The sequence below is a fragment of the Pezoporus occidentalis genome, unplaced genomic scaffold, assembly GCF_034315485.1.
Source record: "Pezoporus occidentalis ecotype Australia unplaced genomic scaffold, CSIRO_AGI_Poc_V1 ctg18, whole genome shotgun sequence".
Lineage (NCBI taxonomy): Eukaryota > Metazoa > Chordata > Aves > Psittaciformes > Psittacidae > Pezoporus > Pezoporus occidentalis.
The window spans coordinates 178004-200205 of record NW_026913640.1 but is presented as its reverse complement, the minus strand read 5'-3'; the positions used below and the strand labels follow the sequence as shown (position 1 = coordinate 200205).

General features: G+C 36.5%; 1 protein-coding gene across 3 annotated transcripts in view; it reads left to right on the top strand.

Moving 5' to 3' along the window:
* The window catches only part of COG6 (component of oligomeric golgi complex 6), a 54960-nt gene continuing 32758 nt past the window's right edge, over positions 1-22202 (top strand). The window contains exons 1-8 of one of the 3 annotated variants that reach the window (XM_062614975.1): positions 1-176; positions 1015-1158; positions 1524-1595; positions 5153-5211; positions 16508-16619; positions 18567-18649; positions 18881-18951; positions 20196-20289. In XM_062614975.1, coding sequence (XP_062470959.1) covers positions 51-176; positions 1015-1158; positions 1524-1595; positions 5153-5211; positions 16508-16619; positions 18567-18649; positions 18881-18951; positions 20196-20289 — 761 coding nt within the window. In that variant the 5' untranslated portion in view covers positions 1-50. Of the gene's footprint in view, positions 177-247; positions 437-1014; positions 1159-1523; positions 1596-5152; positions 5212-16507; positions 16620-18566; positions 18650-18880; positions 18952-20195; positions 20290-22202 lie in introns of those variants that run through there. The other 2 variants (XM_062614973.1, XM_062614974.1) reach the window with 2 other exon arrangements.

The window sequence follows — 22202 nt, the reverse complement described above, 5'->3', positions numbered from 1 at the left end:
GGACCGCGTTTCCGCCGGAGCCGGTCCATCGCCGCGGCGCTGAGGTAGCCATGGCCGATACTGCCGCGCCGCAGCTGCCCGCCGTCCCCACTCCGGGGCTGCCGGCTGCCCCTGGCAGCAACCCCCTGTCCCGCAAGCTCAACAAGATCCTGGAGACCCGCTTGGAGAACGACAAGGTGGGGCGCGCGCGGCTGAGGGGCGAGGCGGGGACCGGGGCCTGCCCGGCGGGGAGCGTCCTGCGGGGAATCGGCCGGATGAGCCGTCAGGGGCAGCGAGCCCCGATAGGCTCCGGGGCTGGGAAGCGAGCCCGGTCGTACCCTCAGTTCCGCTGCGGAGGCGCAGCCTGACGTTTGCAGCGTTCGTTAGCAGTCGGGTTCATTTCTGCTGCTCCGCTGACATGCCAAGTACCTGCCCGATCCCCTCGGATCGGAGGGAGGTTTGTATTGCTTAGCTCAGGCGCGGGTGTCAGGCTTATTTGGTTTAAATATTTCGTAACTGTGGTTAGCTCATGCTTTAACCGAATGTGATCTTACTGATGAAGGTTATTATAAAATAGTAGTCAAAAGTTTTGTGTTACAACATGCAAATATATTCTTTGGATATTACAAAAAAATTGGATATTACAAAAAATCTCTTCACAGAGAGGTAATCAGGTATTGGAACAGGCTGCCCAGGAAAGTGGTGGAAACATGGAAGTGTTCATGACTGTGTAGATGAGGCCCTCAGTGGCGTAGTTTAGTGGTGGTCTTGGCAGTCCTGGGGAAATGGTTGGACTTGATGATCGTAAAGGTCTTTTCCAGCCTAGTTGATTATGTAATAAGAAAGACTGAGCAGTTATTTTACTTGTTTATGAACTGATGTGGATTGTGTTTAGTTAGTTCTTTGTCTAAACCCAGTAATAGTGTTGTTTGGGTTTTTTTAATGAGACCATGGGTTTGGGATGGTTGCACACAATGTAACCAACTTCTTTGTAACTGTATGGAAAGTTAAAGTGTTTTTTGGTTTATTTTCTAGGAAATGCTGGAAGCACTCAAGGCTCTCTCGACCTTTTTTGTTGAAAACAGTTTGCGCACCCGAAGAAACTTGCGTGGAGACATTGAACGACGAAGCTTAGCCATAAATGAAGAATTTGTTCACATTTTCAAGCAAGTTAAAGAGGTAGCATTTTTTACAGTGTGACTAGCTGTCTTGCAAGAGTGCTGCTATGTAATTTAAAGTTTAAACAAAGAAAAAAAGATTTAAGAGAGATTTTGACTTTCCAGGACAAATGTACTTTTACAATAAAACCATTTCACAATTTATTTCATTTGATGAAAAGTCTTGCGCAGAGAGAGATGATGTTTCAAACAGATTAAGATCCCAGGTGCACGTTGATCTTTAGAGGTACATTCTCTCCATTAACAGGGAGTCTAGAGCAAATCTGTTCCTTGTAGCTTGGGTATCTTGTTTTGGTGGGATGAAGCTCGGCCTAGGCATGGCATTTCTGATTTAAATCACAGTTACTATTATTTGAACTTATTTAGGAGCTTGAGAGTATAAATGAAGATGTACAAGCGATGAGCAGCTGCTGTGAAGATATGTCCAGTCGTTTGAAGGTAATATATGAGTAGATGTTCTTTGTATATGTTTTGTTTTGACATGCAACTATTTTCTTTTAAAAGTTGAAGTACTAACAGTGACACCAAGATGTTTCCACAGTATGTGTGTTATATTACTTTAGGACATTAATTGGTTTCTTTTTACTTGTTTAGAAAATGTGTTAATTTCTTCCAAATTGCACTTCAGTATGCAGCAATATACTTATTTTGAGAATAGTGGTGTGAAATCCATTTCAGGAGTGGAGAGAAAATATTTTATTAGATTGGATGTGTGCGAGACCAAACGTTTACTTACATTTGTGTATTTAAATTTAAAATTTGTGTACCTTTCATATTGACAACCTCTCTTGTGTTATGTGTTCATATAAATACTTCAGTTATATTCATAAGAAAGTATCATCTTATCCAAAGAGGGAGACAAGTCTAGTGTGTCAGTATGTTGATATGCAACAAAAACAATTCTGTTCCATATTAATCCTGAATCCACAGCATTTGGGGGGGGGGGGGGGACGACAACAAGTTGTGTTTTAGAATGTGTTACTAAATCTGGCTTGGGTTTAGTGTACAAGGTTTATGTATACTGAAGTGTGGATGTTTTGCTAAAGCAAATCTGTTCTGAATATAGCACATAAGCTGTAGCATGTGAATGAGAATCCTTCAGTAAAAAATCCTGTGACAACAGTTGTTTTTTCCCCTCCTTATGTGTGTGTGGGTACATTAGGTGTCCTCCTACTTAGATGAATAGGTTTCATAGCCATTGTCTATAATTCCCATAAGAATGATTGTAGTTTGATGAACTTTTTCCAGAAACGGTGAGTGTATAGTGTAGCTCTCTGCAGTACTCAGTTTTCAGTTGTGGTGGCAATAGATAAGGCACCTCAGAGGTCTCAGATCTCTTTGAACATTGTTAATGTGGTTGTGTTCCCTCCTGCAGTTCAGGAACTATTTGGTTGAACTCTTAAATGTGGAAATGAGTCAAGCGTCCATGCAGATTTTTACTCTTGTCTGTCTTCAGATCTTGAATTGTAACTATCATCTGTGATTATTTTTCCAGAGTAGAGCCACCCTGCAGTGATTTTCTGTTAAAGTCAGTAGGTACTTTTGTTGTGTGCCCTGCAGGAGATTTCCTCTACAGCCCTGCAGAACTTGTAACTTGTATCAGTTCAACCCATGTTTTCTATGTCTGCATGAGTGTAAGTTAAGAAGCCCATGAACTAGCACTAGGTTGTCAAATACTCTGGTATTTTATCTGTAATAGAACATGAAGACTTGCAGGCATGTGCTCAGGCTGAATGAGAAGACAAAAATGAATTAACTAGTGCAAATAGAAGGTGCAAAGACAAGAATCTATAGCATGTAAGGCAGAAAGGTGTGCTAAGATAGCGGTGTATTAAGAGAACAGAAAAAATACAAGATATGAAAGGGATTATATATTGATAAGCCAAAAAGCTTTTAACCTTTTTTTGTTTTGTAAGTTTATAATATCATGCAATCCAAATAACCAGTCAGATCTGATTTCAGGACAATGACTTGATGCAGTCAATAATGCAGTGAAAGGGAGAGAAGGAAGCAAGTGCTGCAATGGAATAAAGAAAGGTTGAAGGATAATGCAAGTTTTAATTAGTATACTGAGGTGGGAAGGAAGAGAAAAATATTTCTATTTTGGATCTGCAAGAAACTTCAAATACCAGCCTTCTGGGTTTTTTTTGTTTGGCTTATCTGACTCTTTTCTAGCAGTTACCTTGTTTTGATTCAATGTAAGCTCCTGCATCACATAGGTACAATAACAGCAGTATCTGGCCTGCATTTGAATGCATGGAAATAAAAACCGGCTTCCTGATATTTAGCTAGATCTAAAAAATCCTGCTTTTCCTTCATTACTGCTGTCCTACAGTTAGCATTCTTCTTGGCAATCAGTACTTCTGTCCAGAAAGTACTGGAAAGGAAGCAAATTTCTTCTGTCTTTCTGGTTTATTAAAATCTACAGCTCTGAAGGAAGAGGGGGAAGAAACCAGTCTGGAATTAGTAGGCTTACGTACTGAATTGTTCAGGTCTGCTCTTTTGTTGTAAGTCTTTTTTTGTTAGGCTGAAACATTGAAAATATTAAAAAATGAGTTTAAAATACAAATACATTAAAAACCACCAATATTACAATTTATATAAGATATTAAAAGCTTAAAGGTAAAGTATTTTGGAACTACTAAATGTTCAGTAAATTCTGTTGAGTTTTTATCAAATTTGCATGCAAGTCCATAATAGTTTCCTTTAGAAAATTCAGCAAATGCACCTTAGTGGTGCCCACTGTCTATATTCATGGAACAGCTCAGGCTCCCTCTGATGACCAGAGTTGTACTTGAGTGGTTGCAGTTCTACTTTCACCTTTCAAAGCGTTCCTGTACCTTGACTGCTTTTCCACTGTAACTAATGAAGTGTGACAGATAGAAAGGCTGAAGCGAATCAGTGTGTGTATATTCTTGCATTAGACATCTCACGGGTTTCAAGACTGGCATCTTCATTTTGGCAAACACCATAATTTAGTGAAATTATTCATGCAGAATATCTTTATAGCTGTTTCCACCTCTTCACTTGCAGTATTATTCCATGCTGAATGTGTTTTGATTTCAGTATTTTTTGTTTGGTTAAATCTTCTTATTTTTCTGTCTAAATGGTCACTGGTGGTATCTAGTGGGAAGACAACTCCTGATGTCTTTTATCTCCTTTCAGAGTGATAAGTTTCAGAACTCTTTAACATCAGTTGCAGCAATCCCTTTAGTCATGCCTTCTATCTGTAACAAAATTGTTTCTGCATGGGTTCCCTTACATTGTCATCATTGAACATTTAGTACTGTGATGAACTAAATGTTCATCACATAGAATGTTTTAGATTGGAAAACCTGATAGAATAGTTTAGGTTGGAAAAGACCTTTAAGATCATTGAGTCCAACTGTTAACCTGTCACTCCCAAGTCCACCACTAAACCATGTCTCTAAGCACCACATCTACATGTACACCAGTGATGGTGACTCCACCACTTGCCTGGGCAGCCTATTCCAATATTTGACAGCCCTTTTGGTGAAGAAATTTTTCCTAATAATCCTTCTTGGTCCTTACAGCCCTGTAACAGCCCTCTAAGCTGTTTGGACAGTGGAGGTAAACTTGCTTAGACCAGCAGAGCTGTATTCATGTTAAGAATGTCTGAATGAACAGTGGTACTGGGTGGTTTAGCATCTGAAGGAACTTGTTTCATTTTTCAGTTTGTAACAGCAAACAATTTGTAGTCAACAGACAAGTTAATCAGAACAATTTCCAATGTTTATAATAATATTTTTGTGTTAAATTAATCAGTGGTACGTGAATATAAATCTATGAAGAGATGAAAATATATATGGACAAGTATATTTTCATGCCTGAAAATAGATAGAGTTAATGAATACTTCGTTCAAGAAGGCCTTATGGTCAGAAAGCTTCAAAAGTATTACATATTTTAAGGGTTGTGTAATACATCTGATATGTTTGTGGTTTTCACATACTTAATGGTTCTAATTGTATTCTAGGCAGCAAAGGAACAAACCCAGGACTTGATAGTAAAAACCACAAAGCTCCAGGCAGAAAAGTATGTATACTAACTTATTTATTTCTTTAAGATTTGATAATACTGATGGAATTACCATATAGATCTTATTCTGCTACTCTTATTTTTTAGTAATAACTTTGAAGGTGTTGGTTTTCTTTTTGTAATTTGTTTTTAACACTATCTGAGTTTGTAGCTCAATTGGAATAAAAATACTGAATTCTTAGTTTATTACAGGAGGTACAAAAAGGTAAGGACGTGTTAGTGCTTGTACCAATAAAAATCGGTCTTTTAGAGAAGAGAATCAATTATAGTGGTAAAGCATGCTGAAAATGGTTGTGGTTTACCTAATTACAGTTGGTAATATAATTTATATTGTTTTGTAACAGATATGGACCTCCTCAGTATCTCATCAGTTTCACAGGCTTCTTGTTAATGCATCATATCCAGTGGAAATCACTCTCTTGTTCAGGGACTATATGTGGGAACAGAAAGTTGGATTATAACCTACTCTGCCATATTTAAAGCTAACTGTAAAATACATAAGCATTGTTCAATGAGCCTAACACAGACTACTTTCCCCCTTGGCTCTTTCAGCCTCTTGTGGAAGAAAAGATTAGTATTTTGCTCTTTTAAGTATTTTTATTCATAGGAAGGGGATAATAGCCTGTGACAGGTTCAAGTAGTCTTTATTGTTTTTATGGCTTGGGTATTTGGTTTTACAGCTTTAGGCTTTGTCAGTGTAGAAGAATGAATCTCCTTGCTTTATGAGCTTTCTTCTGAAAATTACATACAGCTCACTGGAGACAAGAAATAATTATTTCCAGTGATAACTTTCTAGTAGAAATCATGGCTTTGGAGAGCTCTGGGTGCACTTGCAAAATCAGTAGGTTCATGTGGACTTCAGCAGGAAGTGGATTATGCCCCGTGAGAGTCTGTGAAGTTATTGTGTAATCTGTACATGTTTTAGAAGTTGAATGTAGAATAGCTGTATAAAATACAGTGCTGGTTGATACAAAATGAAGAATTTGGCAAAGTCACAGTTTAATAAGTGAGCGGAAGTCAAGTAGTAGAAAACTTGTGAATTTAAATATAAAAATGTGAAGTAGTAGGACAGAGAGGTGGTCATATTTTTTGTAGTCTCAAGAAAAAGCTACTTTGATTGCTTGTTTTGAAGCAGAATGGAAGATACCAAGACCAATCCCAAATGGTGTATGTCTGATTAGCCTTGATTAGCCTTAAATACCGTTAAAGGAGATTATGCAGACTGTACACCAGTACTTCTATAATATAGTCCTTACAATAGTTTACTTAAAGGACCTTCTGCTAATTCCTTTTAAGAGGCAGAAATCCCCCTAGCTTGTGGACAAAAAAAGGTTTAGGAAGTAGCCTGTCCTTCTGAGGGTCTCTATAGCCTCAGAGAGCACACGGTTTTTAAAGCATATCATGAAGTACTCACTAGCAGAAGCCAAACAATACTTGTCATTTTACCATATAATGGTTATGGAAGACTCATAGTGTCATTCATTAATAAAGTTGTTTTTTTTAGTTTTCTTCGCTGAACTTAAGATCACAAAGCTACAATGGGAAGGCTGTTTTATTCTGTTTGGGACATTTTAGTCACCTTTTATTCATTAAATTACTTTGTTCTGATGCATCGCTCTGGTTTACATCAGGCACATGAAGAGGTGTCTGCAGCTGAATGTTAGGGGTTTCTTGAGAAGCTGAAGTTTTGCCTACAGTCAGACAAAATACAGGTCTTAAACTGATGACTCCTTCAACTTAACCGGTGACATTTCTTAGCCAATAAAGGAGTAAAAGGTGATACTGAGAGGGCATGGCTTCTCTGTCTTTAGGGCACAAGGGTTGTCCTAAAATGGCGATTGAAATGCAGAGATGAAAATTGGACCCATTCAGAAAGAATGCAATAGAAACAATGACCCTGAAGCAAGAGCAGTTAGTCCTGGACAAAGCAGTAATTCCTGAGTGTAATAAATTTTTTGGAGCTCTTCCCGTAAAAAAATGTCTGGTTTGTTACCATGAACACAAAAGTTGTCTTCAGATTTCCTCAGTGCCAAATTCCTATTCTACTCTCTCTGGTCCTACCAGCTGTTTATTTTATGATAGGCTTTTCACAAGAAAACATGAGTCAGGTAGAAGCTTCTTGAAATTTAGGATAATGGGAATTTGTATTTTAATAGCACCAATATAGTAGATTTTTCTGTGTAATTTTTTAATATAACATCAAAATATTTTTCAATTTAAAAAATCCATTTTATGTACCACAGTGTTAGTGAGTTCTTAAATCAGTGCTAAGTAATGGTATGGTTTTAAACATTACCCTGAAAAATCAAATAATATGTTCTTCCTTTTCACATCAGTTATGTTCTTTTTCACAATGATCAATTACTGAACGTTTTGAAATAGCAGAGAGAATACATTATGCCATTTTGCTGAACCAGTTGTTCATAGTGTCCTTCAGGAAAGTTTTTTTGACTTTCCAATTCACTGCATTAAGTCCTCATCTGTTTTTATGGCTTTTAGCCATTTTTAAAAAATAACTGTAGAAATTACTCTGATTTGCAGTAAATGATCTGCTGTACTAGTTATTGGTCAAAAAAAAGGGTATTCTATTATGCTTAGCATTTACCTGTTTACTTTAGCTGGCTGTGTTTTTGTTGGAAAAAAATGTTAGGATTTGATCAAATGTTCTAAAACTGAAGGAAGACATTACACTTTCAAATGCATTTCATGCATTTGCAGTAACTGGGGATTTAGATTTTTAAAAATACTTAGGTTTTGTATTTGAAATCTTAGGAAAAATGGGCTGCTGTCTTCACTCAGTATAACAAAGTTACCTTAGGCAAATACTTGAATTTGTATTTCACAGCTTCTTATTTACATCCCTGCATTTTCTAAGAATACATGTTAGCTTTGGCTTTGATCAAAGATATCTGGCTGTCTTTCTGTAATATTCTTAAGGCTGTTTTCAGTAAATGGCAGGTGGAACCTTTGGCTTAGGGAAACCCTCTTCATGCCTGGTCAGTTCTTGTGGAAAGTAAATTTTGTCAAGAGGAGTTAGAATTAGTATCAAGTTTAAAGCAAACTGCAATTAAAAGAACAGAATGTTCACTTAAAAACCAACCAAAGAAAAGTCAGTAGCCAAAGTCTTTTTGATTGGAGTTGTAACTTTATTCCCCTAGCTGTACAAAGAATAGATTGAAATAGTAAGTGAACTGTTTTTTTAGATTGCAACATTGGGGTTGTAACTATATCTTCAGAAGTTTTTCCCTATGTGGCATTTGAACCCGTGTAGTGTTTTGGCATCTTTTTAATCAAGAGCTGCATGATGGCAGTGAAGAAGAGTTTCCCAAAAATGTAGAGTGGCTGTGGGAATCTGAGTATGAGGATGCACATTTTAAGGTAGAATATTTGTTCATGCTTTTATCCTTTTATAGGTTTTTGGGGTTTTGTTTGTTTTTTTTTTTAAATATTTGGAGTAGAAAATAAGATGTTAATCTCAGATTTAAGTTGAAACTTCTGCATTCTCAGGCTGTTGCTTTGCAGCATTGTTTTTCTTGTAACTTTGTGAGCTTTAGACATGATTTGGCATGAATGCTAAGTAATCTATAAGCATAATGGAAAAATAATTCTTCCATAAGAAAAAAAAATTAACTCTCCCAGCTGAAACCAGGACACATTAATAAAATTGTGTTTTATATTTATGTCAGAGTTGGTGCATTTCTTTAGTCAGTTAGGTTGCTAGTTCTGTTTTTATTTTCTCTATAAAGACTGGTTAAAATTATTGTACATTAGAAGCAGAACAGTTTTCCTTCATGTTATTTAAATTATGAAATCTGCCTAACATGGGAACTAGGTTCTTCCCCCCTCACCTTTCTCTCCTTAAAATTGAGACTTACCACAGCTTAATAGATGTGAAATGTGGTGTGAAATAAAGTAGTCCAAACCATTCAACCCATCTCTCTATAACATAAGGTTAATTTATTGCTATTCTGTAATGCAGAATCTTGAATAAAATGTTGGGGATTTTTAATGTATTTCATAACCAACTTTGATAATAAAAAAAAACTGAGGTAGTTAATTTAGACAATTTCCATGAATTGTTAAAAATCCACTTCCGTATCTCCTCTAAATTTCTGTACGTTTGCTTGAGCACACTTTCAGGTTTCATTAGTTTTTTTATAAACTACTTCACCTTGCATTGGGAACAAGTGCCCCGGAGTTCAGTAATTCCCAAACCAGGGAAATAAGAGTCCAGTTCCAAAATGGTTTGTGCAGAATGTCAGAAGCCCGCTTCAGAGCAGTTCTGCCAGCCACTTAATGGTAAGGTGTCATGCAAGATTGCTTTTAAGGTTAGCCACAAATGACAGTTGTGGATCTAACAATCGAAGAAAGAAACCAGTAGGTGATAGCTGCAATATTAATTCTTTGTAAAACTAAAAAAGAGCAATTATGTGTGTGTATATGTATGCTGAGGGAGATGACAGAAAATAAGCCTGCAGAAACAGAAAATTGGTGAGAGTCAGAAGTAGTTTTCTGGAAGTAAAGACCATCCGTGCTCTGAAAGAATGGGAATGGTAATGCCTTGGACAGGTATTTTTAGGGTCAGGCTAAAGTTACAGAGCTTTCATTGAGATTATACACCTCAGTACTTTTACACATTATCTTGTTTTACTGGCTTCTATTAATTGTGTTTTTAAACAGAGCAAAATGTGTTTTGATATCGGAGTCCTTAGTTACATTGATCAGGGAAACAATTTCTGTAGCACTAGCATTGTTTCACTTTTAAAAAATACCTTTAAATATGATTTCCAAACATAATTTGGGATGCACCAGTGTGTACTTCAATGTATTTTAGTTGAATTGCATCCAGACTTGCTCTTAATTTAAATTCAGCAAATGCAGTTCTTGGAGGTCAGTGAATGATTTCACTGTCACTTCTGAGCTCAATACAAGGTCAAAAGTCTTTGGAAAAAATGTTTCTTAGTGAACATCTGCTGCTTCAGTAGTGCTGTACTACAGATCTCTCATGCTTGTCTGTTGGTGGTGCTTTTTTCCTTTTTTAAGAAACACCTTTTTGTCGTAGTCAAAATAGAAATGATCCAGTATTTGTGGTAGGTTAGAGAGGTTTGCCTTTGCTAAGAAAAGTGGTGAACCGGTGGTTTGCACTGATGAGGTCTATTTCATGTCTTGACCTTTTGAAACTTGTAATTATGTTTATTCCTGTGAATATGCTTCATGAGAAAAAGCAGTGATTGCCTAAAGTGAATTATAATTCAATGTGGTGGAGGGTGAAGGCTTGAAAATCTGAGGTAGATTTTTTGTCCTCATTTGTACCAAAGTAAAGCATAGGTAACTGGGCATAACACAGGGATCAAAACAGCTAGAATGGATCTAAAAAAAAACAAAACAATCCACACCTTGATTTGCCACGTTCTAGCTATTTCTCTCTAGCAGGGAAAATGCAAAACCTGTTCTAGCTGGCAACCATGTAGTCTGTTAAGTCATGGAGTACTCCTTGATCAAGAGAAATAAGGCATGGTGTTACGGGTTGAGAAATACTAATGTGAAGTGCAGAATCAGTTACATGATACCATGCCTGACTGATGTTTGTCTAATCTGCTCTTAGAAGAAAAGCCCAGGAACAGGAAGCCCATGATCTTCCTTCGGAATTGGTTTTTGTTCTTTATTGTTTTCCTGCTATCTGATTTAGTTCTCCTTTTGCTGCTGGTTAAGCTCCTTTGTTCTAATCTTACTCCAGGTGGATGTAGAGAGCAGTGTGTTATTTTCATGCCTGTGGCAGTATTTTTGGATTTAATAGTAAATTTGAAGATAGACTAAGCTGGCCCCTTTCAAGTGTCTTTATATCAGTTTGTATAAAAGGTATTCTGAAGTTATTAGTCTGTTTGGTATGACAGCATCAACTAGGTCACCTCTTCAGGATGGAAAAGAATCTGTTCACTGGAAATATATTCCTTTTTAACTTGATCTCTGTTTGCAAGTTAGAAACCACATCTTGTATTGTAAACATTGCTGAACACTGACTCACCTAGTAAGTATATATATTACGATTGCTGTGAAGTTTTGCATGTGAAAATTGCTTATCCAGACTACTCTCTAGATGCATATCAGTGGTGCTTGTAGGAAGCCTGATCAGAAAATTACTGAATTATATGATTTTTTTCACAGTATATAAGCTTTTTTAATTATAGTGTTTAGTAATCTATTTGACAAGATTTGAATCATGTCAATGCAGTTAGTATCCTCTCTTGCTGAACTTTTTTGTTTAGCCTTTTTGATTTTTACCTATTTATTTTTAGAGCAGAATATATTATATGGTAGGGCTGCAGCACTGAAGGCTAGTATCTTTAAATGGAAATTACAGATGGGAGAAACCTTCTAAGTTCAATCATACACTACTGCTGCTCACTATCATTTGCATGATGACTTTCATAAACTAACTTTTCTAGAATATAACTAGTGAATTATTTTTGCATTTTATAAGTGTTGCTTTTCTTGGAACATTTACCTCAAAAGCTTGACTTTCCAGTAAAAGCCTTTCCCTAATTTCCAACCTAATTCTTGGTTATAAATTGTCTATTTTGTTACGTTGTCCTTTATCTTAAGAGCTTCCTTCATCTCTTCTCATAAATTAGGTTCTCCATTTGCATCATCATCCTGCTAGCTCTGGTCTAATGGGAATCTGTTGTTCTTGAACACAGATGATCAGGATTGTGATCTGTTTTCCAGATGAGATCTCACTAAAGCCTCCAGTAATATTACTGCTATTTTCCTGTATCCTGGGAATGTCAGTTCACTATAATTTTCTGTGCCCTCCTTTTTTTTTTTTTAATTAAGGCGAAGATTTCATAATTATATTCTGGGGTGGAATTGGTCACTGAATACCTTCTCTCAGGATTTCAGTTCTCTCTTTAACAAAAGTTGTTTGACTGCAAAATGTAGAATAAAAACCTTTGTTCTCAGCATTTACAAATGCATGTTTGCACCTGGTACTTATTCTTAAGAATGGTTTCCTAGCACTTACCAGTGCATATAGTCTTGTATATTTGCCTTCCAGAAAAAACATCACAGAAAAATAATTTTGCCAGCTGCTGCTGAAAAGCATTTATACATGTCAGTTAAAGATGGTTGTTATTTCTTTATGGGTTAGAAATACTCCATCTTTCTGAGGCTTTAAAAATATGTAGAATCCTAAGTACCACAAATTAAAAGTAACTTCAGGACATGCCGATGTGACTTGTCCTAGGTACAGGAAGCTCACAGGTTTTTATGCTGTATTTGGTGGCAAGATAAAACTAAACTTTTGAAAAGCCTGTTTCTCCTCTGTCTCATTTTTTGAGCTGTCTAGGTGATAATCCTAACAAACAGTGCACATTTGTATTTGATTCAAGGGAAGAGTGCATGAAGTGCATAGTTTTCCCAGCCTTTTGAGTTCTCTTGCAAAAGAATTCTGTCTCCCTGGCAACGATTAAAACTGGGGAAATTGCTCTTTGTTGGATTCCCGCCCCCCACCCAAGCTCCAGAGTCTACCAGAGCTTGGCACTTCCCCCTTTGCATCAGTGCAGTGTTCCCATAATCTGTTAGTTTTGTTCCTTTATGCAGGGATAACTTTGGTAAAAGGGAAAATAAAACACCAGACACCTTTGGGATAAGAGCACAGTGTGTCCCTTTCCTCTGCTCTACTGCTCTTGTTTAGACGCAACTTAGAAATGATTATGTTTACAGAAAAGCCAGTGGGTCTTGTAATGTTGAGGTGTCTGCACAGGTACTGACGGCTGTAGATTGTATATAAGATGGCCTTACTCTTGCATTTGTTGTTACCTGCATTGTTTTTTTCGTAGCACTTGGTGCAGTAAAATACCTATAGCAAACTTGAGTAAGGCTGATGAAATCCTAGTTAAATATCTGTTACCTTATGTCTGAGGAAATACATATTTATATGTAAAATTAAATACCTATGTGAATGTGTTGCTTTTATTAATACTGTATACTGCCAGGTAAAAGTCCAAGCACTTAACATGTTCTGTTACTGATCCATCATCTAGGATATAGAATCTCTCATGCAGATTGATAACCAAGGCAACTTTCATAGCCAGAGTCAGCAGAGGTGGCTAACCTGGGTTTTGAAACTGAGTAGCTTGTTGAACTCCCATGTGCTTTGTAAAGAGCCCGAAAGAAATAGCTTTATCAAATTTCAGACACATGCTTTTAGGTTTAGGATAGGTGTTTCTCACCGCCTCCGAATCACTTGTCTTGAATAAGATAGGTAAAACGTTGCTGCCACCTTGAGGGTGTTATCTTGTGTTTACATTGTGAAACTTTCAGCTTCCTAGAGTGCTGGAGTTTAATATATTTGCTCGGTTTTATATAAGTTAATTATTGGGAGTGTGTAGAGGGTGAGCAGTTACAGCAGATATTAGCCAAAGACACAGCCAGAGATTAGAATGACTTTAAAGCAAGATGTTTTATTGAACCTTGTTCTCTGTAGCAGCAAAAAAAAGCAAGAGGATGGACTGTGCAGAGTGAGGACTTGCAAGCAGAGAGAGATTGATTAGCAAGATTTTCTGCCATTGTTCATTTCTCAGGAGTGACGGGAGCTCAGAATTCCAGCATAGACTAATGAACTTGCTGTTTGTACAGTTCCTGACTCTGGTCCTTGTTCTTTGAAGTGATTCCAGCAAAATCTGCAAAGCAAACTGAAACAACTGTGTTGCCCAGTATATTGCATTTCTTAAATACGGGGTTCTCCCTGCTGTCAGTTTGGTGAAAGTGTACATTCAAATAATCTGAAGAACAGGATGTAATGGTAAATGGAAATTTTCTGTAAGAGAACTTAAAATTTTATGCACTCTGGGAATACACGCATTGACAGAACAGAAAAGTTTCTCAACATCCCATCTGTGTTTGTGGAAGATCTTGTTTCAGTCAAAACCAAAGAAATCTTTTATTTGTTTCTCTAGTCTCTTTCCTACCTTCCTTCTTTTCCCTAAAGGGAGGGATAATCCACTGTATTTCCAGCTTTATGGTTTTGTATTGAATTGAGATTTCCATCACAAGAAGAGAGACTTGGAGCAACTATTGCCCCCTTGTTTTGGCAGCTCACTGTGCTGGCACACCCCTTACAACAAGGAGTGGGCAGAACTTAGTACCCCGCAGTGCCTTAGTACAGGCCTGTGGTAAACCGAATTAGAGAGTATGTATAACCTCCACCCCCCAAAAATAAACAAAATAAAAACTTTTTTTTTTTTTTTTTTCCTTCCAGATTTGTTCCTTGATCAGATTCCAAGGGAAATGTACCTTGGAAAGGGCATTATAGTGGAGGGATGAGTAGGGATTGCCAAGGCAGCCTGAGCAGCGTGGTTTAGGCTGCCATGGCATCAGTGTAATGATGAAATATGTCACTGCAGAGCAGATCTGAGCCATCTTTCATCTCTTTTATGAGAATGATGAGTTATCATCAGAAACTCTCTCACAAACCTAATATTTAAATACTCTTTTGTCTGTTAAATCCTCCTGTCTGTTAATTCTCTTAAGTATGTTTTGTAGACAGCTTCTGTTGGTATTATCTCTGTCTCCAGCTGAAGTTACATCATGGCTTCCTCTCTTCAGATTCTGTTGCCTATTCTTCCTGCTGAAAATTTATTGAATGTCTTCAAAATGATATTTTTCCATGCTCCTTGCACTGTGTTGAGGTCTACCACAATTTCTGTGTCAGAAAATTTCATCAGTGAGGCTGGAGAACAGTGCCAGCTCTGTTTAGGTTTGAAAATAGGCTTGCATGTCCTCACCCCAATATGAGAGATTTAGGTAATAAAGTTATTCAAAGAGAAGACGGGGCAACTTCAGTCCCTTTAGACCCATCACTTGACATGTCTCCCTTCTCTGCACCCAGAGTCTTTTGGTACTTTCTGTTCTCTCTTAAGTCTGTCACTTTTCCATGCCCCCCCATTCCTTGTGCTTAGAAAACTGACTCCATGTCCTTGCTAAACCATCATGATGCTTCTCAGTCTCTTGCCTCTCTTCCAGATACCTTTCATTTTTTCCTGTATCCTCATTTTCTTATTTCTGAGCTGTGCATGCACTCTTGAGCCCTCCCTTTTAGACTTCTTTCCTGTTCTTCCTCACTTATAGTGAGCTACCACAAGATGGCTTGCAAATTGCTATAGTTTTTCATTGATGCTTTGCCGTTCAGTATGCTAGAGCACTGACACTTGCAAAATATTTGATCTGATTTCTAAAAGAGTTTGTGATACTGCAGGATGGGAAGGTTATCCATGTCTACGGAAAGGAAGCTGGATTTCCATGCTTCTTCGGCTGAATGAAGTCCAGACACTAGTTAAATAGTAGAGAAGGAGTAAATAAAAGCAAGCTTGCTTTTCAAGCTTTGATCGTGCAGGGAAATTTAATTATTGCAGTCAGTATTAGAAGTGTCCTTGCCTGTCTTACCACCCTATAATAAGTGTGTTTATCTAGCAGTAACTACATTGGAAGCTGAAATGATCTAGATGTAATGGAGCCTTATTCTTCTACAGATAACTAGTGTCTTCTCAATGTCTTGAAAAAGTAGTCTTTATTTCCTGGAATGCTGTGTGCTCAAACCACAGTTTGAGCTAATTTTCTGTTGCTACAAGAATTACAGACCCTTCCTGTGGAATAAAACTATATTCATTCAGGTCCTGTGGTTGTAATGTGTATGACGAAACGTGCAAAACGATACTGTCCACAAGATGGCGTTGGCATATTACATCCCTGCTGTGTTCGTTTCAGGGGGAGTAATCAGCAAGAGAGTTAGCCATTACATTTTGATTGCTTGTGAGATTGGTAAATTTGTATCCTGACTGTATGTTGTTAAAAAGAAATGGGTCTATTAGATGATTATTTTCTCATTTAGGATGCTACAGCCGTTTGTGTGTCTCAGAAAGTGTGACTTGAAACCTTACTCTTTCCTTGATGAATTTGAAAGAAAATAACTGCAACCATTACAACTGTATGAGCACAAAGTATCTGAATTAGATAATTTGTGATAAAAATGCTAAAGTAATATTTTTAAAAGAACTCACTACTTTTCATATGTGCAAACTTACCATTATATTGCCTTTACTCAGTTATCTAGGTAAGCGTAATAGAAAATTGTATGTGAAGATGTAACTCAAGTGTTTGGTGGCAAGAACATACTGTTATAATTTAATAACACTGATTTCTAATGCTAATTCTATTTCCAAAAGTATGAATATGTAAAGTAAATCTGAAATGAGCATAAAAAAAGTAATGTCCTCTTCACTTTGTTTTATTACAGTCAGAGACTAGAAATGAAAGCACAAGTTGCAGATGCATTTATAGCAAAATTCCAACTGACAGCAGATGAAATGAACCTCCTTCGAGGCACAAAAGATGAGCCAATTACTGAGGTATCTCAATGAATATTAAAAGCTTTGCCCTGAACTAAAATGTAGAATCATCCTAGCTGAATTGTACATGAGATCTTATTATCAGTTTGTAATTTAATTTCTTATAGACGAGCTTACCTTTTAACAGAATGGTGAATTTCTGATGAGTTGGAAATGTGTCATGAAAGATTCAAGGAACAAGAAAGAAAATCAACATTAAATTCTAGTTTATATGATGAGTTAAAGAGGCAAATGAGTTATCATATGGTTCTTCATTTCAAAAAGACCTTTATGAACTCTGAATTTTAAGTGAAAATGTTTTAAAACTTCATCATACTCAAATAAAGCAAATGAGAAATTTGCAGCGCTTCACCTTTGTGCCTGTGTGCATTTTGCATATGGTTGATGAAGATGTTATGTGCTGATTCATTTTTAGGCACCTTCCAAAACAAGTTTTTGAGTGTTTATGGTTTTAATAGAAAGGCATATTGTTCTGCACTAAAAGCAGAAACTGAATAACCAGAGAACTGAGTACACCTAACAGATTTTTATTATTGTAGTTGCATAGAAACCTTCACTTAAATGTAGGCTACCTGCTGAGACGTACTATCTTGTTTCCACAGGCATCCTGTCTGTAGTTGCAGTTATAGCATTATTAAAGACATGGAACAGATAACCATAAACAGTGCTAATGAAAGCATAAATGGAATGTGTTAAATGATTGTGCACTTGAGTAATTGCTGTGTGCTTTTGTGCCAGCTACTACTGTGAAAGAGCATTCAGGTTTCTAAAAACACATGTTGCAGGGAACAATGACAGCAGTGCTGTGCCATTTATTCAGTGCTCAGCTTGCAGCAGAATGAGGATTAGTCCTTTGATACTTTGATCTGTCTAAAAAATGTGCAGATGTAACAGAGATACAGTCATAGTTGTGCTACTGAAATGGCAGACTTCAGTAAAATTGTGTGTGTGCATTTTCCCTATGATAGAATCAACCAGCGTGCTTAAAACATTTTTAGTCAGGCTTCTTTTGGCAGTTTTTTAAAGTTTGTTTTGTTTTGGTTTGGTTTTTATTTTTCCCTGAAGGAAGAAGGATTTGGGTTTTAATAAACATCATCTTCAACACACTTGATGCAAGGCAGTAGGTTCAGTCAGTGTCCTACTTCACTTAAAATGTATATATTTTTATGTGACTTATGCTGGAATAAAACTCTACTTTCCTGAGGCAAACTGTGTTCAAATCACAGAAGATATAACAGTTATATCTGCATTAACTAGTCCCCTCCATGATGTCTGAAAGATGTCTTCATTGTAAGACATATGTTTGAAAATGTTAGTGGATTTTTCCATTTGCTCATATGTCTGTGTCTTTTCGGGTATTTCTTTTTTCTTCACTGCTGCTGCTGAGTTATACAGGGAGGGAAGATTGTCCTGAAAAAACTTGGTTTACTCTACTGCAAATGTTTTCTTTTTCTTAGAAATTGTTACCCCATTATATTAAAACAAAAAAATCAACCTGTAGTCCTTGTACTTTAAAAAGCAAACTGAAACATGATAGTTGCTAACATTAATGGGGAGAAGATGATGGAATGCATAGTAATGTCCTCAGAATCTCCCTGAAGTGTTAACTAATAAATGTAAAATACACACATGCTATGTAAAAGACAGGTTAAAAACACATCTTTGCTGCTATTGTTACTTTTTGGGGTTTTGTAGAAGAAAAGCATGATACAACAGGAAAGAAAAAATTCCAGAGGCTTTTAAGGTGGAATGAAAAATGAGGAGTGGCAAAGGGGGGCTTGTATTTTAAAAGCAGCACTTGGTACACAGACCTGTAAGGAATGTAAGTATGGAATTGAAATGGGGAGTATAGAGTGCTAGAGATCTGGCTAAGAAGCTAATGCTTTTGAACTCTGCTTTTATTTTTATTTATTTATTTATTTGTTTATTTATTTATTATTGATTTAGGATTTTTTCAAGGCTTTGGGAAGAGTAAAGCAAATTCATGATGATGTCAAGATTCTCCTCCGGACAAATCAGCAAAGGGCAGGGTGAGTGCCACATAAATGAGTGTAAGTTAGCCATTTACTATTTAAAAGCAGAAGTTACAGCAAGGTTATATTCTTTACTTTCTATGACTATAGAGAGTATTGCACAAAACACTGAAGAATGGTAGTATCTTTTAAAATTTTCATTATTTTAATAATGGTGTATTTGATTTGCACGTCTTTGCTAGTACTATCTAAAATAGTACTTGCAAATAAAATCTTTCTGTCTTGTAGTTTGGAAATTATGGAACAGATGGCTTTACTGCAAGAGACATCTTACGAGCGACTTTACAGATGGACTCAAAGTAGGACTAAATGTTTTTATGTTTATGAAAATTATTATGATGATTCCTTTAATTCCTTCATGTGGATTGAACTCAGCAAAAACTCTTTCCAAGATTCATTAACAAGGCTTTGGGTTTCCTTCTTAGTGAAAGATCTGTTGTGAATAAAATAGTTAATTGGAGATTCTCTCCTTTTTGGGGCTAATCTTATCTCTGTTAGTAAAAGTCTATTATTTGTATTTTTAGATGGTTTTCCACAGAGAACAGCAACTACAGTTTGGTAGTCTAACCAAATTGTTAAGTGTGTGGCATTTCATTTTCTTGCAGGTTTCAGGGACATTTTCAGTTTTGACAATCCGGTAGTAAGATCGAGTTTAGTAGGAGGAGTAGGTTATTATCTTTAAAAAAAGAAAAAAACTCAACACAACCGTATTTTATAAGGATGCTCTTTTGCATGATAGTAGGTGATTATTTTTTTTGCATGGATCCAAGCATCAGTGTTTGATATTACATCTTGATAGTGTAAAATGTAGATGCTTTTTTATTGTTCTCTGTACCTGTACCTTGACAAGAAGATTTGTTGGAAAAAAAAATTATGCTGCAGTGCGATACTGTATTCATTAGCTGTTGTTCAGTGCATGCTGAAACCTCAGGTAATGGTTGTGGTTTCACCTTAATGATAAGTTAGTGAATTTTATGCTGATGTTTGATTTAGTTTGCGTGATTTCTACATTCTTGCATGGAATGTACAAGATTATAAAGTTAATGTGATTAAAGTAAAAAATACCAAAACCAAACAAAAAAGAAACAAACAAAAAATCCCAACAACAAAAAACTTGCAAACAGACACCAATAAAAATACCCAATCAAAACAAACCCACAGCTTGCTTAAATAATCGCTCCTTTTTTTCTTAATAGTTTATCTGGAATGTAGTAAACAGTTATAAAGGAGCCTGACAGAATTCTGATGGCTGAATGGTTTAACATTTGCACGTGGGGGTGCAAATAGATATTAAGCTTCCTTTAATATTTATTCTTGTTGAAATTTATGATGGACATCCATTTTGCAGTGAAGTATTGCTTTATGCTTTATTGCTAATTTAGTTACATTAACACAAAGTAGGCCAGGTAGCATATTCTGAAGGCTTCAATTCAAAATCAAAAATAGACTCTTGAGTTTTTAACTGATTTTTGTGTTTGACAACTTGTTATAAAAGGTCTTACAGTGTAAAGAATGCGCTTTTATCTGTGTTGGTGTTTTATAGATGAATGCAGGACTTTGACACAAGAATCATGTGACATTTCTCCAGTGCTCGCTCAAGCCATGGAAGCTTTAAAAGATAGACCTGTCCTGTATAAGTAAGTAAATGTTCACTATTATCTCTAACAGAAAGGAGTATTTCCAGCCCATAAAATTTAAAGATGGGCATGAATTACAGTACCAAGGATGGTGACAATATAGTCCTGTGGCAGATATTTTTTAAAAATAAAAATATAAAAAAATGATGGTTCAACTCCTTTAAATTTCAGGAGTCTGACATAATTATGGTACAGTAAATGTCACTGGGCTTTTTCCAACTTAATGGTTTCTAATTAAAGTAAAATGTCAGACTGTTTTTATTTAAGGGAATTTTGAATTTCTGCTGCTGTCATTGTAGGGTTTTTCTGAAGAAAAAAAAAAAAAGCTGTCCAAAGCATGTGATTGTCTCATTTACATACCCAAAGATTAAAATTGATAAAGGCTAAATTAGCTTTTACTGAAATTCTTCTGGTAGTAAGAATGTTTTCCATTATGAGTTGCACAGTAACCTATTAAAAAAAATCTATTGCATATGGGCATATAAAGCATAGGGGTGCATACATATATATATGTGTATATATATATATATATATATGTAAAAACCACAATTTGCTGAAGGGACTTAGTAGAGACAACTAAACCACGAGGTGGCAGTGTAAGAACTACTTTTATTTGGGGTGACTGCAGCTGAAGAGGTACTTCCACTTCTTTGCTTTTTAGGGTTTTGTTTTGAAAACTGCATTCATCACATTTTGCAGCTATTGCAAATTACTTTCAGCCACAGGCATCCAGGACAGCAGAATCCTTAGGCAATTTGTCAAAGGCTAGCCTTGTCTTTAAGAGTGTGAAATGTGCAAAGGTGTGACAGTGTAAACCTCCATGGAGCTCTTCATGGGGAAAATGCATAGCGCAAGTGGACCTTAAAAATACTGTCAGTATGCGAGAGAATGCACATCTTGACATGCTCAGTCAGTTCTGCTGGTTGATGTGAGGGAGGTGGTGTCACTTGACCTCCCCAGCTACTACATGTGGTGATTGCAGTGCGTTGTGTCGTAGCTGCGGACCACGGAGTCCTTTCTTGCTTTGTGCCCTCCAGGCCCTCATTCACAGCTGCAAGGGATCAATCACAACTGTGTTCACAACATTTTATAGGGGCATTTATGGAAACAGTTTTATTTTTCTGGAAATATTTATTTTGTTAAATTATGTTGCTTGCAAACTTCATAAAACCATTATTTTGATTTCTGAACATTTAGGGGAAAAAAAACCCAAATATATTCTGTATAAATCCACAACTGTCCAGGTTAAAATGAATCTGCGAAAGAGACTTTATTTTTCTTCTGACACCTCTCTCACTATCAGCAGTACTAGTGTTACTGAAGGTAGCCCTTGGTAGGTAGAACTTCTCTCTTGCCTAAAGTGCAAAATTAAACATTACTGTAGAAGATGTAGCAATATGTCTCTCATCATAGATTATTGTGCTTAACTACTTTGCTACAGAAGTATTGTGAAAATTGCAATACTGATGCTTTAAGATTTAATTTATTGCATTCCAAAAATTTTTGTATACCTTCAGTACATAACAGAGTTTAAAATGTAAAAATTATGTCATACAAGAAAGTATTTAAATTGTATGAGCATTGCTGTGTGATTTCTCTAGATCATTGCCCTTGCATCTGATAAAGATTGTGATTTGATTAGGTGAAAGTGTGTGAGATGGAGGAGGCAGGAGTTTAGAAACAAAGCTACAAATTCTTGTTTTCTTATATGGACTTATGTCTTGTTAACTTGGGATGGCAGAAAGGTTGTGCCATGGATGGACTTTTGGGAACTGCAGTCACTAGGGCTGTGAAATAAGCATTTCAGTTTGTTTTCCTCTTCCTGGTTGTAACACAAAACTGTTTCATAGGAAATACATCGTAGCTCAAAGCAGTGTTCTCTTCCATCATCCACTCTGGTTTTCAGAGCTTTT